The sequence below is a fragment of the Equus przewalskii genome, chromosome 6 (assembly GCF_037783145.1).
Source record: "Equus przewalskii isolate Varuska chromosome 6, EquPr2, whole genome shotgun sequence".
NCBI lineage: Eukaryota > Metazoa > Chordata > Mammalia > Perissodactyla > Equidae > Equus > Equus przewalskii.
Window position 1 is genome coordinate 17,795,183 of NC_091836.1, and position 15,909 is coordinate 17,811,091.

General features: G+C 35.3%; 1 protein-coding gene across 7 annotated transcripts in view; it reads left to right on the forward strand.

Annotated features, from left to right (window-relative positions):
* ATM (ATM serine/threonine kinase) overlaps positions 1 to 15,909 on the forward strand; it is a 115,813-nt gene that overhangs the window by 519 nt on the left and 99,385 nt on the right. For all 7 annotated transcript variants that reach the window (XR_011541341.1, XM_070624831.1, XM_070624833.1 and 4 more), the window contains exons 2-6: positions 57 to 236; positions 3,139 to 3,240; positions 3,321 to 3,433; positions 4,859 to 5,004; positions 8,419 to 8,583. Coding sequence is in view for 6 of the 7 variants with exons in the window: in XM_070624831.1 (XP_070480932.1) it covers positions 3,169 to 3,240; positions 3,321 to 3,433; positions 4,859 to 5,004; positions 8,419 to 8,583 (496 nt within the window). In the remaining variant the exon portion in view is untranslated. The remainder of the gene's footprint in view (positions 1 to 56; positions 237 to 3,138; positions 3,241 to 3,320; positions 3,434 to 4,858; positions 5,005 to 8,418; positions 8,584 to 15,909) is intronic.

A 15,909-nucleotide genomic window follows, 5' to 3' on the forward strand; every position in this document is an offset into this window, starting at 1 on the left:
CCAGATTTAACTAGATAAATTGACTAATCATCCTTTTTTCTCTCTCTCATAATTAGTAGTTTTAATCAGCGAGCATTTGTTGAGGCTTAAACTCCAGACGCGTGGCATGGGCTCTGGAAACACACTGCGGGAGTTCGAATCCTGACTGTCGGCTGTGTGACCTCGCTGTACTGTCTTCCTTGTGATAGCCTTGCCTGTGGTCAACGCTCAAGAACGTTCGCTGCTGTTTTCACCAGGTACAGATAAGTAAAAAGACTATTACAATTCAGGGTGATAGTACGATAGAAGAGTGCTGTGATGGTAGAGAAGTGAATGAAGTTCTGTGGAAACTCAGCCTGGGAGAATCAATTCACCTTGTGGTGAGACCTCGCAGTGTTAAATTTCCCCGGAGGATGGTAGGAGGGAAAATGCATGTAAAGGCACAAAGTGTAGATGGTTCCTGAAGCCCAAGAGTGAGGTTTGGCATTGAATAAAATAGATTTGGATATTTTCAGCGTGTAAAAGTCATAGGAATGGAGGAGATCACACTGGGAGAACATAGGGTGAGAAGTAAAGCGACAAGGATTCTCTTTCAGGTGTGGGTGGAAGAAAAACCATCAAAAGAGACTTATGAAACAGGAAGGAAGAGAATAATGATAATTGCTAACGTTTATTGAGCATTTGCTGTGTTCCAGGCACTGTCAGACATGTACATGCATCCTTAGATAACTGTTTGACGTGGTTTCTGTTGTTGTTTTTCATTTTATCATTGAAAAAACTGGGATTTAGAAAGATTAGCTAACTTGCCCAAAGTTATACAGCTTGTAAGTCGCAGGACCAGGATTTGAAGGAGCACAGTCTGACTACAGAGTCCACACTAGAAAAGAATGGCATGCCAAGGGCAAAATTGTATCCAGGAAGGTGGGATGTAGGCATCCTGGTCAAATCCTACAAAGGGATTGACTTGGTTGAAGTCCAAAAAGGAACATTGAATTTGTCAATTGAGAGGCTGTTACTTAGGAAATAGGTATCAAATCAGTTGCATCTTGGGTGTGGAACCTTGTTAGTTCTGGATTAATATATTAATTAAATTCAGCTTTATCTGGTGACACGCTTACTCTAGCTGACTACTCTCTAGTTCTTTGGTCATCTTTCAGTTCCTCCAATAAACCATGCACTTTTCCATCTTAGGACCCTTTGGCTATGCTATTCTTCTTCCTTAAATTGTTAGTTCTCTAGCTCTGTCTGTGATTGGCACCAGTTCATTCAGATCTTGGCTTTATTGCAGCCTCCTCTGTGACGTGTTCTCTGAAAGTTTATCAAAAATGATCCTCTCCGTTGTTATTGTCTATTTGTTTCCTTTGAGTCATATCACAATTTGGAATTACGCATTGATTTATCAGAGTATTTGTTTATTGTCACTCTCCCTCACTAGTTATCACTCCACAAGGTTAGGATTTATGCCTATTTAGTATATTATTATCTATTTACTTTATGTGTTTAGCTATCCTTAACATAGTACCTCAAACACAGTAGTTGCCCAGTAAATATTGTTGCATGTATCAGTGAATGAACATCTCTTGTTTATGTAGATAATTCTGAACTGTTTTGTTTTCTTGAAAATAATCAATCTTTGAAGGAGACAAAAGGAAGTGCAGGAAAGCCACAGCTTAAAGAAAAAAAAAGTTTGCCTCTTCATGCAAGTATCAGATGTTCAGTAAACATGCATTTTTTTCACTTTACAAATAACGTCTTATAGTATATTTAGGAATAAAGGTGCCTACTTTGATGGTTCTTTGGATGTTGTTAAGATATTTTCATTGGTTAGAATCCCAATTTTATTTTCCTTATTGAGTCAATCAAGATGGCTTTAAATTAAAATTAAGCAAGAAAGGGGAAGAGTCCTAGATAAACCCATAAGGAGTGGAAAAATAACAATGATAGTCCTTGTCCTCAAGAAGGACTATCAAGTGAAAAAGACTATCAAATAAATAATAACCTGTAATCTACAGCAGAGTAAGTAAAGGAGGTTGTACAAGGGATAGAGGGATCAGAATAACCAATGAAGACAAATGGAGAAAAGAATTAGAGCTATCTGCCAATGAAATAGGTAGTCTTATTAGGTAGTTTGCTCTCACTGAGAGTTTAAAGAGAGGGCAATAATTTTGTAGGAGGGATTTCTTCCTTTGTACTGAGATTTGACATGGTCTCTCAATTCCTCCCAATTTTAAGATTCTGTAAGATTAAACAGGGGCAGAGAAACATACTTGATCTTGAAAGATTGAGTAGAATTTATATGAATGGATGTGAAAAGGACTTTTCCCCACCTTTTTTGCTCTTGAGATCTGTATACATGTAGATATAATCAACATACATATGTACATTTTTTCTTTGTTTATAAACTAATAAAAATAAAGCTGCTTTGTAAAAATGCTCAGAAATACTAAACCGAAATGTTTTTTTTGTAAGATTTTTTGTTTAAAGGAAGGTTTGATTATATAAGAAAACCTAAATGGAGGAGGCATACTGCAATGGCATTAAGATATAGTAAGATATAGTTGACATTTGACATTTGCAAGGGATATCGCTATAGCATGTAATTTCCCTTTAAAACAGGAATATTATTTTCCTCCTGTTTTTATGTATTAAATGAGAACCATAAAGCCAATTGAGATGTAAGTGCTAGGCAAGGCTTACTATCTCTGATAACCTCCTACATATCAATTCCAAAGCATAAGCAATTTAAGCTTTTGGCTCAGTAAACTGATGAGTCACTACATTTAAGAAAGGGTGCTTTTACGTGTAGTTCAGTGGGTCAGTGTTAAATCCTTAAGTGCTGTTTTCCTTATTCTTTGCCTGGCTGTCCCCTGTTCATCTTTTATGTTTCAATTTAAACGTCATGTTTCATAGAAGAGGTATCAGAGCAATGAAGTAAATTATGCGTTTCATATTTTTATCTTGGTACTGCCCATAAAACACACATTTTTGTTTTAAAGCTTTGTTTTGATGTATTCTAGGAAAATCTCATTTAAATAAGGAAATGTTAAGAAAAATCATTGTACCTTTGATCACAATATGCCTATAGTTATACAGTTAGATCTAACAATGTATTAATACCAGTCTGAAATAATTTTGTGTATATATATATTTTTTTTACAGACAGTGATATGTTTTCTAAAATTCTGAACCATGAGTCTAGCACTTAATGATCTGCTTATTTGCTGCCATCAACTAGGACATGATAGAGCTACAGAACGAAGGGTAATAAATTACTTAAATTTAATCGTTCTTTGAAACAAGTATATGATTGGTAACTGATTATTATGTTCTTTAATTTTCAGAAAGAAGTTGAGAAATTTAAGCGCCTGATTCGCGATCCTGAAACTGTTAAACAGTTAGATCAGCATTTAGATAACAAACAAGGAAAATATTTGAATTGGGATGCTGTTTTTAGGTATTCCATTCTAATTTTTTTTACTGTCTTTATTTTCCTCTTTCATTTGTGTTTCTGTTGTGATAGTATTTTTTTGTGTATGTAAGTCTTGTTTATCTTTGCTCCCTGTATACCATTGTGCCTTGCATTTGAAGTTGGTCCTTAATATTTACCTGAAGGATAATTTTTAAAGGATGTTCATATAGAAAAACTTAACATTTTTAAATCATTTCTTCAGTAAAATGTCTTAGGTATCTCACTCAAGGTTAGAGAGAATTCCTAGGGCTGGCCCCGTGGCACCACTCATCAGGTCATGTTGAGGCGGTGTCCCATATAGCACAACCAGAGGTACTCACAGCTAGAACATACAACTATATACTGGGAGGCTTTGGGGAGAAGAAGGAAAAAAAAAAGATTGGCAACAAATGTTAGTGCAGGTGCCAATCTTTAAAAAAAAAAAAAAAGAATTCTTTTCATATCAATTAGTTCATAAGACTTTATTTCAAATTGGAGAACAAAATTGTTATAGTAAGTGCTTTATTATTACTTTGACATCTTTAAATATTGCTCTAAGTAACTCCCATATGTTAAATTATAACAAAAAAGTAAAAGGAATTTTAGAATAATTCCATATTAATGCAGTTAAAAAAAACAAAACTTAGGCATTAGAAAGACACAATTGATTCCTGGACTGGAGTGGCAAACAGAGTTGATGCATTTTAGATGTAAAACAAGAAAGAGAATATTTTAAATTAATATTAATGTGGAATACTGAGAAACTTGGAGCAACATTTTGCAGTCAAGAGGAAGAATGTGTATTTACTTGTTCTTAAGTGTTTAGAACAGAAAATGTATTTTATTTTTTAGCTCTTATTTGGTACTATTGACTGTTACAGATTGCAATGTGGATAACATGAAAAATGCACGCTTCTTTTCCTATGGTTAGTTTATTTCAGATACCACAAATATAGTTATTAACTAAAGATGAATACTACTTTGCATAAGCTGATCAGGTAAACCAACTATGTAACTGGCATTTACAACTAATCATGGGTATCTTTGAGGCAGGCTTCATTTAAAGGTTAGAAACATTACCAACTACCTAGGAAAGAGGTGGGTCATGTATAGAATAACAGAAAGAGGTGAGAGAGATTTGAGAGCCCTTAATAGCATTGCAAGCTTTTAATAATAAAATGAAAGAGTAGATAGTAAAGTAATAGAAAATCATGGAGGTTACAGATTAAGAGCTTTGCAGACCAGAATTCTAATTGGTGTTGTGGGGCTAAGGCCATGAAAGAGAGATTTAATTGTTTCATTTAACTGGTGCATTAAAGCAATGTGGGCTTAAAAGATGCTTTTTTATGATGGCATGAAGAGTTTTTTGAAACTATTATAATAATTTAAGCATTTAATGAGTTTCTGAAATTCCATTTTGTTGTTTTGAAGATTTTTACAGAAATATATTCAGAAAGAAATAGAACATCTGAGAACAGCAAAACCAAATGTATCAGCCTCAACACAAGCCGGCAGGCAGAAAAAGATGCAAGAAATCAGTAGTTTGGTCAAATACTTCATCAAATGTGCAAATAAAAGTAAGTGCTGTTATTTATTGTAAATAATTGGCTTGATAGGTTATTGTTGCATGAGTTTGGTCTGAATATGGTGAGATAAGAGTTGAGTGCTAACTAATTTCTAGTACATATAAGTTTTCATACTATAGGTTTAAATATTTGGAGGAATGTATGTGAGCATGGAATGATAGAATCTCAGAGTTGAAAGGATTAAAAATTATTTCAACTGCCCATTCTTCTTGGATTCCCTCTATATGTCCCTAGTACTTAGGTATCCTTAATGATTGAACATACCTTTTGGGGCCAGCCTGGTGGCTCAGTAGTTAAGTTCGCATGTTCCACTTCGACGGCCTGGGGTTGCCAGTTTGGATCCCAGGTGCAGACTACACACTGCTTGTCAAGCCATGCTTTGACAGGCATCCTACATATAAAGTAGAGGAAGATGGGCACATGGATGTTACCTCAGGGCCAGTTCTTCAGCAAAAAGAGGAGGATTGGCAGCAAATGGTAGCTCAGGGCTAATCTTCCTCAAAAAAAAAAAAAGATTAAACATACCGTTTGAGGCTTTCTTTTCTATCTTTGGATAATTTAATAGCAGTGAAAACCTGTCTCCTTTTGTTACTGTCTCTGCCTTCTGAGGTAATACAGAAAAATCCTAATCCATTTTTTTAGTATGATATCCTTTGAGATATTTGAAGTTAACCATGATATTTCCTCTGAGTCCTCTCCTCTGAGCTAAACAGACCTACTTCCTTCAGCTCATATGACCTAGTTTTTGGGTCACTATCTTCTGAATATTCTTGGTTTTGATTATATCTCTCTTAAAATGTGGGACTCATACTTAAAATTCTGATCGGTAGAAAGTGGAGTAGGAGTTGAATATCTTTTATTCTTTACTTTTACTAATTCATTCTAAGATCCCATGAGCTTTCTTGGCAGTCAAAATTCACACTCTTAACTAACACTGTGCTTACTATTGGTTTAAAAAAAATACCAACTTCTTTTTTGCTCCTGATGAGCCACATGTCTCCCATTCTGAACTTGTACAGTTGATATTTTGACGAATTGATGTTTTTGAACCAAAACACAGGATGCTAGTAGGCTTGCGGAAGGATGTGGGCATCATACAGTGCTGAAAAACTAGAAACAGATATATTTGTTTAGGGACTTTTGAGCTCAGACTTTGTTTACTCTTCACAATTAAGGATGTGGCTTTGTAATATCAAATTTAAGAATCAGAAAAACCCAATGTTGGTAAACATTGTTAAGTTGAAGGCCATAGGTTGTTAGTGAATGATATATCAGAATGGTGGTATGAGATTTGAGTCTAAAAAACAGTAGTTTAGCGAAAACTTAGTTTTCCAGCTCCTCTGGATGCTAGTGTATGTGGGTAACTACAAGCTCTTGTCAGGGAGTCCAGCATAGACAAAGGAAAGCTACACGGAAATATTCTGCCCCTGCTTTTCCCCTGTGTGATAGCCCTGCATCCATTAAAATTTGTATTCTTGGCTACTAACATTGGATTCTGAATAGCTGTTAATATGTACTTACAGAGTTTGTGAGTGAGTGAGGGAAAGATACCAAGCCCGTTTGTAGCGCACCAGAAAAGTTTTCAGCTTGTATTCTTACTTTACAATGAAGAAACCTTCAATTCCAAAATTAACAATGGAGATTAACAATGGAGATTTGAAAATGTATGAAAGTGTCAATATGTAGATTTACATGAATGAGTGGGTGAAATTATCAACGTAACATCATTTAAATGGTTGAAAAGTGATGTTTTTTATTTGACTTTATTTTCTTTCAAGTTTGATTTAGTACCTTAAACATCTTTAATCTTAGAGCAAAACTAGGGTGCTACTATCCTGTCATCTCACTTCTTCAGTTGTTTTCCAAAGGTTGGAGGGTTGGTGGGAATTTAAACATGTGTCCAGACTTTGCCAGACTTGCTTAGCATTGCTATCCAAGGTATGATGAAAGAAACAGATTAGAAAAAACGAGGCAGCTGGGAAGGAACCAGTTAGTAAATATTGCTCATTCCCTTGTGTAGGCATTTGTCTGCTGCTGTGCAAAGCATAGGCAGAGCTTAGGGAATAAAAAACCCAGCTGTGAAAAATGTTAAGTTCCATGAGGTTCCTTAAAGTCTCTGCAGCCAACTTAGTTGTCCCTTTGAGGCAAATGTTTTAGAAAAGAATATCAGCATAATTCTTAAAACACTTCTCAAGTTTGGCAGAGGAAGGAAATATATTGAAATTAAGGACAGAGGGAAATATGATTTCATGCTGATATTAATTTTTGTGATTATTCAACAAATGTTTATTAAGCCTCAACTATTAGGACAGTTACTGGGCTATATGTTGGGATATAGAAACTAAATAATTCCTTTTTTTAAGGGTACAATAGTATAATAGATTTTATAGATAAGAAAATGTTATAAGGACTGGAAGAGATGCACAGGGGTTACCACAGAGTATTAGGGTTGTGGATTTCATCACTGGCCAGATACCTTGAACTATGATATAAGCCATAAGTAAAAATGATTTTCTAGTTATATTAGTGTATATTTATTTTCCATAGTCTGATATTTCTGAATATATGATAACTGGTCTCATAAGAAAATCCTAACCCAGAACACGTTCAGATAAGCATAATGACTTACGCCTTGCTTATAGCTTGTAATGAAAAATCTTATGTGCAATTTTGACTGTTTATACTGACATATGATAAAATTTCAGCTATGACGTTGAATGATTTGATGAAAATAAAAAATAATTTTTAAGTATACTTTTGTTACCTTCAAGAATATATCCATTAATACTAAATTTTCAGGACCTCTAGTAAATAAATAAAACCATAAAAATTACAGCCTTACATATTTATATATGCTATTATAGGTCTTGGAAGTAATTTTGCTTTTCAGAGTAAATATCCTTTTTATAATCTTATGTTATTTTAATAAATTTATTCTTTATAAAAAGTACCAAGAAACTTTGGACCATTTTAGGTCTAATGCTGGAAACTAAATTATTAAGGATAGAATGAATGAATGTTTCTGCTGTATATTCCTACAGGGATTGGCAAACTTTTCTTATAAGGGGACCAGACAGTAAATATTTTCGACTTTTCAGGCTGTATTCTTGTAGTCTCCCTTCTCAATAGCTCTGCTCTTTTAGCATGAAAGTAGCCATAGTGAATATGTAAATGAATGGACATGGCTGTGGTCCGATAAAACTTTATTTCCAAAAACAGACGGCTGGCTGAATTTTGCCCATGGGCCTTACTTGCTAATTCCTGCTCTATGAGAAGGAGGTTAGTTAATAGTGATTTCTCAAATGGAATTATTTATGTAGTTGACCTTCCAATAATCTTTAATTTATTTTTCTTAAGACTTATATGTTTTTTTTAAATTTATTTGTTTATTTCATTTTTAAATAGGAGCACCCAAGCTAAAATGTCAAGAACTCTTGAATTATATCATGGATACTATGAAAGATTCATCTAATGGTGCCATTTCTGGAGCTGACTGTAGCAACATACTGCTCAAGGACATTCTTTCAGTGAGAAAATATTGGTGTGAAATATCTCAGCAACAGTGGCTAGGTGTGTTTTGAAATTTGTTTTTTTGTGAATTTTCCTTGTGAAATGAAATTTCACCAAAAGAGCAGTCAGAGTCTATCTATATCCCCAGATGACCTCACAGTTTAACACTACGTTAGTAAAATTAAATACTTACAGAATCTGACCCTTAGTTTTCATTTATTATGTACTTCTTAAATTATTGTCAATAGTGATATATTAGGTGCCTGCTATCAGAACTGGATTTACAGAATTGAAAGATGCCATACCTGTCTTCAAAGACTTGACAGTCCAGTGGCAGACAAAACCAAGTAAAGCAAAAATTATAATGCAATATGATATAGATATGTTTGAGTGCATTGAGTTCACAGGTCAGTGATGCCTAAACTCAACCATGATTAAAGCAGAAAGAAGAAAGCAGAGAGAGGTCTCATAAATGCGAAAGCGAGAGTTTCAAGTTGGAAGGGTATGACATTTTAAGTGTTGTAGAAATAAGATACAAAAGTATTCATTGGCTTAGGCAACTAGCAGGTCACTGGTAAGGTAATGGAAACCAAAAGTGTTAGCATAGGATATATAGGACCCAGTGACTTAACAAGGTAAGTAGTGGGTGCCAGGGAGAAATCTAGTGTTGTTGACAGTTTGTATGTGAAAGGTACTGAGAGACCACAAAGGAAGGAAGTTATCGTCAGAGACTGAAACATTTGAATTTATTGATTTCAAGGTGGAGCATTTCTGGGTCTGAGTGAGTTTAATGGGAGAAAATGGGATTTGGCTTTAACGAGGTGATTTTAAGCCAGATGTAAAGGTCTTCTAATAGAACCACCTCTGAAAATTTACAAACTCAGTATTGTTCGTTGAAAAGTATTTCAAGATAAATTGTGCTAACTATATTGAAAGACATTTATCTATATTCTTTACTGTCAGTTTATCATTTCAAAATGAGATATATGTGGACCATAAAACTGTGACCTAATGAGAGCCCTGCATTACACTCTACTGTTCCTACATAAATAAAGGCCTTCTCAGTTGTTGCATTAATTTCTTAGGCGTCATCTGGGGCCCTTGCTGCTGCTCTGAACATCAGGGAGGCTGTGTTCCAAACATGGCACTCAACAAGCTGAGTGGCAGCTTTTGGAGGATAGACCAGTGATGTTTGGGATGCTTCAACACATCTCTCACCAAAATGGTCCATCCTAAATATTTAGAATATTTGCACATTTTACATTATTACTTGTAACCATGGGTCTCACTGAAAAAAAGGCAGTTCTTCCTCTAGTCTCTACCGTGATTCCATCATCTGGCATGATCTCTGAAATCCTCTTTCTATTTTTAAGCAAATTGCTATCACTTCTAATAATCAGCCTTTTTGTTGAATTTTCTAGTTAGCTCCATTCTCTGAAACTTGCTTCTCTAATGGGGACTTTGTTCAAGAAGTGGAGTTTATGTTCAAAATAGACATTTGGGGGACTGGTCCTGTAGCCGAGTGGTTAAAGTTCTGTGTGCTTGACTTCAGCAGCCTGGGGTTCATGGATTTGGATCCCAGGTGTGGACCTACTTCACCATCAGCCATGCTGTGGAGGCATCCCACATACAAAGTAGAGGAAGATTGGCACAGACGTTAGCTCAGGACAAATCTTCCTCACACACAAAAAAAGAAAAATATATATATATTTGGTAGAGGTGGTGATTGAAGCCATGGTTATGGATGAGATTGTCCACAGAGAGAATTTAGAGTGAGATGAGAAGATGGCCTAAGACTGAGCCTACATTTCCATATAAATTTTGGAGTCAGCTTGTTGATTTCTACAAAAAATCCTGCTGGGATTTTTTTTTTGAGGAAGATTAGCCCTGAGCTAACTACTGCCAGTCCTCCTCTTTTTGCTGAGGAAGACTGGCCTTGAGCTAACATCCATGCCCATCTTCCTCTACGTTATACGTGGGACGCCTACCACAGCATCACTTTTGCCAAGCGATGCCATGTCTGCACCCAAGATCCAAACCAGCAAACCCCATGCTGCCGAGAAGCGGAATGTGCAAACTTAATTGCTCTGCCACTGGGCAGGCCCCCCTGCTGGGATTTTGATAGCAATTGCATTGAATTTATTGAACAATTTAGGAAGAACAGACAGTTTAGCAATGTAGAGTCATAGAATCTGTGAACTTTTCTTCGTTTATTTAGATCTTTTTTGATTTAAAGAAATCACTGTTTTATAATTATCAGCATACAGGATTTGAATATTTTTTGTTAGATTTATACTGCAGTAGTTTGTAAATTGCACTGTTTTTTAAATTTTGATTTCCATACTGTTAAATGCTATTATTACAGAAGTACACTTGATTTTTGTATATTGGTCTTGTATCCTGGGACCTTGCTAGGAGCTTTTTTGTAGATTCTGTGGGAGTTTCTGTTTAGATAATCATGTCATCTGCAAGTAGTAGAGAGATTTTTTTCCTTCATTTCCGAGCCATGTGGCTTTTATTTCTTTTTTCTGCCTTATTATATTGGCTGGGACCTCCAGTATGATTTTTTTTAATAGTAAAATGTTCGTGATATAAAATTTACCATTTTAACCATTTTTAATTGTAGTTTAGTGGCGTCAAGTATATTCGTATTGTTGTAGACCCATCACCATCCATTTCCAGAACTTTTTTCATGGTGCCCAAACTGAAACTTTGTATCCATTAAACAAGAACTTTCCTTTCCTCCCTTCCCCAGCCCTCAACAATCATTCTACTTACTGTCTCTATGAATTTAACTACTCTAGCTACCTCCTATAAGTGAAATCATACAATATTTGTCTTTCAGTGCCTGGCTTATTTCACTTAGCATAATGTCTTCAAGGTTCATCTGTGTTGTATGATATGCCAGAATTTCCTTCCTTTTTAAGACTGAATAATGCTCTGTTGTATGGTATATACCACATTTTGTTTACCCACTAACCTGTCTTTGGACACTTGGGTTGCTTCCACCTTTTGGCTATTATGAGTAATGCTGCTATGAACATGGGTGTGCAAATAGCTGAGTCTTTGCTTTCAATTCTTTTGGATGTATATCCAGAAGTGGAATTGCTGCATCATATGGCAATTCTATGTTTAATTTATTGAGGAACTGCCATACTGTTTTCCACAAGGGCTGTACCATTTTACATATCCACCAGTAGTGCTCAAGTGTTTCAGTTTCTCCACACCCTCACTAACACTTGTTCTTCTTTTTCTTCCTTTTTTTGATAATAGTCATCCTAATGTGAATGTGTGTGAAGTGATATCTCATTGTAGTTTTGATTAGCATCTCTCTAATGACTAGTGATGTTGAACCTTTTGTGTGCTTATTGGCCATTTGTTTGTCATCTGTGGAGAAATATCTGTTCGTCTTTTACCTAGTTTTTAATCAGATTCTTTTTTTGTTGTTGAATTGTTGGAGTTCTTTATATATTCTGGATATTAATCCCTTATCAGATGTGTGGTTTGCAGATATTTTCTCCCCTTCCATGGGTTGCCCTTAACTCTGATGATGGTATTCTTTGATGCACTAAAGTTTTTAATTTCATGAGTACAGTTTATCTTTTTCTTTTGTTATCTGTGCTTTTGGAGTCATTTCCAAGAAATTGTTGCTAAATCCAATGTCATGAAACTTTCCCCTTATATTTTCTTCTAAGAGATTTGTAGTTTTTCCTCCAGTATGATTTTTGAATAGGAGTAGTGAGAGCAGACATCCTTCTCCTGTTCTTGGTTTTGGGGGAAGCATTCAGTATTTGGCCATTAAGCATGATATTAGCTATTAATACAGGTTGAGGATGTTCCCTCCTATTCCTAGTTGCTCATAGTTTTTATTATGAATGGATGTTGAATTTTGTTAAATTTTTTTCTGCATCTATTGAGATAATCATTTGTTTTTTTCTCTTTATTGATATGGTGAGTTACATTGATGGAATTTTCACAGGTCTAGATAACCTTATATTCCTGGGATGTACCCCACTAGGGCATAATGTATTATCCTTTTTATATATTATTGGATTGAATTTGGTCGTGGTGGATGTTATTGGAAGATTAACTATGAATTCAGTTTCTTTAATAGAATTTCTTTTTCAGTGACCTTTTGTGGTTTGTTTCTTTCAAGAATTTGTACATTTCATCTAAGTTATTGAATGTATGAGCATAAAGTTGTTCTTAAACATTATTGCCTTATTATCCTTTTAATATGTGTAGGCTCTGTAATGATATTGCCTCTTTCATTACTGATTTTTGGTCTTATCGTTATTAGTTCTTTCTGTTGTTTTGGGTTAATTTGTTTTCTAGTTTCTTAAGGTAGAAGCTTAGATGATTGATTTGAGAGCTTCTTTCCTAATATGTGCATTTACTGTAAGTTTTTCTCTACTGCTTTAGTTACATCTCAGAAATTTTGACAGTGTTGTATTTTCATTTTTCTTTGGTTCAAAATATATTCTAGGTTTTCTTGAGAGTGCCTCTTTGACCCCTAGGTTATTTGGAAGTTGTTTAATTTCCAGTTGTTTTGGGGATTTTCCTGTTTTGTTTTGTTTTCTTCCTTTTATGGTTTCTAGTCTTAAGTACATTATGGCCAGAGAAGACACTTTTTATAATCTAAATTATTTGTAATTGTATAATTGTTATGATTTCTTTTATGACACAAGTTAAGATCTAACTTGGTGAGAGTTCCATATGTTTTTGAAAAGAATGTGTATCTGCTGCTGTTGGGTGAATTATTCTATAAATGGCAGTTAGAGTCAGTTGGTTGATGGTGTTCAGTTCTATAACAGACTGGTGTGGAAGCATGAGTGACAAGTGAGGAAATCTATTAGCAAATACAGTGCTCCCTCAGTACCCAGAGGTGATTGGTTCCAGGACTTGATGCTCAAATCCCTTATATAAAATGGCATAGTATTTGCGCATAACTTATGCACATCCTCCTGTATACTTTAAGTCATCTCTAGATTACTTTTAATACCTAATACAATGTAAACGCTATGTAAATAGTTGTTACACTGTGTTGTTTAGGGAACAATGACAAGAGGAAAAAGTCTGTACATGTTCAGTATAGATGCAACCATCGTAGGCCTTTCGGATCCACAGTTGGTTGAATTCGTTTGTGGAACCCACAGATGTGGAGGGCCGACTGTGCAGACAACACTTTCAAAAGATTTGATTGCAAGGAGAAGGAAAAGAGGGGTCCTGTTAAAGATGAGAGTGACTGGAGTATATATAAATGTAATCAAAGGAATTCAGAGGAGAGAGAGTGGTTGAGTATGCAGGAAAATTGATATGTGTGTTTCCTGAGAAGAAATGAATCCAAAGCAAGAGCCCTAGGATTGTCCAAAGGAAGATAGTTTTTCTAATAAGATAGGAAGGAAGAAAAGTTAAAATCCTTTAGTGGCTTTCCTGTAGAACTAATATGAAGTATGAACTCCTCTTCCAGGCCTTGGAAGAACTGCATAGTTTTACTTCTTACCTTAACTAAATGCCCTCTCTCATCCTTCTAATTTCTGTGCTTTAGCCACAGTGGCCAATGTTCAGATTCTCTACCTAGTGGTTTCCAAACTTTTTTTTTAAATAGACTTTATTTTTTTAGACCAGTTCTAGATTCACAGCAAAATTCAGCAGAAAGTACAGAGTTCCCATATACTCTCGCACGTATACACCCCCCCCCCCGTTAGGAACATCCTGCACCAGAGTGGTACATTTGTTTCAGTGAGCCTACATTGACACCTCATATTAGTCAAAGTTTGTAGTTTACTTTAGGGTCTCTCTTGGTGGTTTACATTCTGTAGGTTTTGACAAATGTATCAGGACATGTATCCACCATTATGGTATCATCCAGAATAGTTTCGCTGCTCTGACAATCCTCTGTGCTCTGCCTGTTTATCCTTACCTCCCCTCTGATCCCTAGCAACCACTGATCTTTTTACTGTCTTGTTAATTTTGCCTTTTCCAGAATATATAGTTGGAATCATATAGTATGTGGTCTTTTCGGATTGGCGCCTTTCACTTAGTAATATGCATTTAAAGTTTCTCTATGTCTTTTCATGCCTTGATAGCTCATTTCTTTTTAGCACTGAGTAATGTTTCATTGTCTGTTTGTACCCCAGTTTAATTATTCATTCACTTACTGAAGGACATCTTGATTGCTTCCAAGTTTTGGCAATTAGAAATAAAGCTGCTATAAACATCCATGATAAGTTTTTAACTCATTTGAGTAAATACCAAGGAGCATGATTGCTAGATCATATGGTAAAAGTATGTTTAGTTTTGTGAGAAACTGCCAAACTGTCTTTCAAAGTGGTCCTTAGTAATTTCTATATTTTTATATGTATTTAATTTTAATTTAAAAAATAAGAGTTCTAATATTTCCTCTGACACTGCTGTGAATCATCTCATGCACTCCTATTTAGAGAGTGCAAGCTCTTTCATGCCCCATGGCATTTGTCCTCTTGTCAGAGACTACCCTTTGTGTGGCTGGTTTCTTCTCATCCTGCAGGTCTCAGCTTAAATGTCACTGCCATTTTCTGATTGCCCATTCTAACTTTGTTCTTCTCTTTTTGTTTTCTACCATAGTACTCTGTTTCCTTCATAGTACTTTTATGAAAATAAACAACACACTTCTAAATAAATCACGGGTCGAAGGAAAAGTCTCAAAGGAAATCAAAGCATACTTAGAACTAGATGAAAATGAAAATTATAACATATCAAAATTTGTAGAATTCAGCTAAAGTTATGTTGAGAGGGTAATTTATAGCAATAAATGCCTACATTAGAAGAGAGGAAAGATCTCAAATCAGTTATCTTAGCTTCCATCTCAAGAAACTAGAGAAAGAAAAACAAATCCAAAAACTTCAAAGTGAGCAGAAGAGCAGGAATCAGGGGCCGGCCCCGTGGCCAAGTGGTTAAGTTCATGTGGTCTGCTTTGGCGGCCCAGGGTTTCACCAGTTCAAGTCCTGGGCGTGGACATGGCACTGCTCATCAGGCCATGCTGGGATGGCATCCCACATACCACAACTGGAAGGACCCACAACTAAATATATACAACTATGTACTGGGGGGCTTTGGGGAGAAAAAGGAAAAATGAAAAAAAAAAAGAAGGAGAGCAGGAATCCGTGAAATTGAAAACAGAAAAATAATAGAGAAAAATTAATGAAACAAAAGACGGATTCTTTGAAAACATCAATAAAATCTAGAACCTCTAGCAAGAGTGACTAAGATAAAAAGAGAAAACACAAATTATTTATATTAGGAATGAAATGGGATATAATTGCAAATCTTGCAGCTATTAAAAGAATAATAAGGGAATACTGTGAACAACTCTATGCACATAAATTTGACTACTGAATTTAAGTG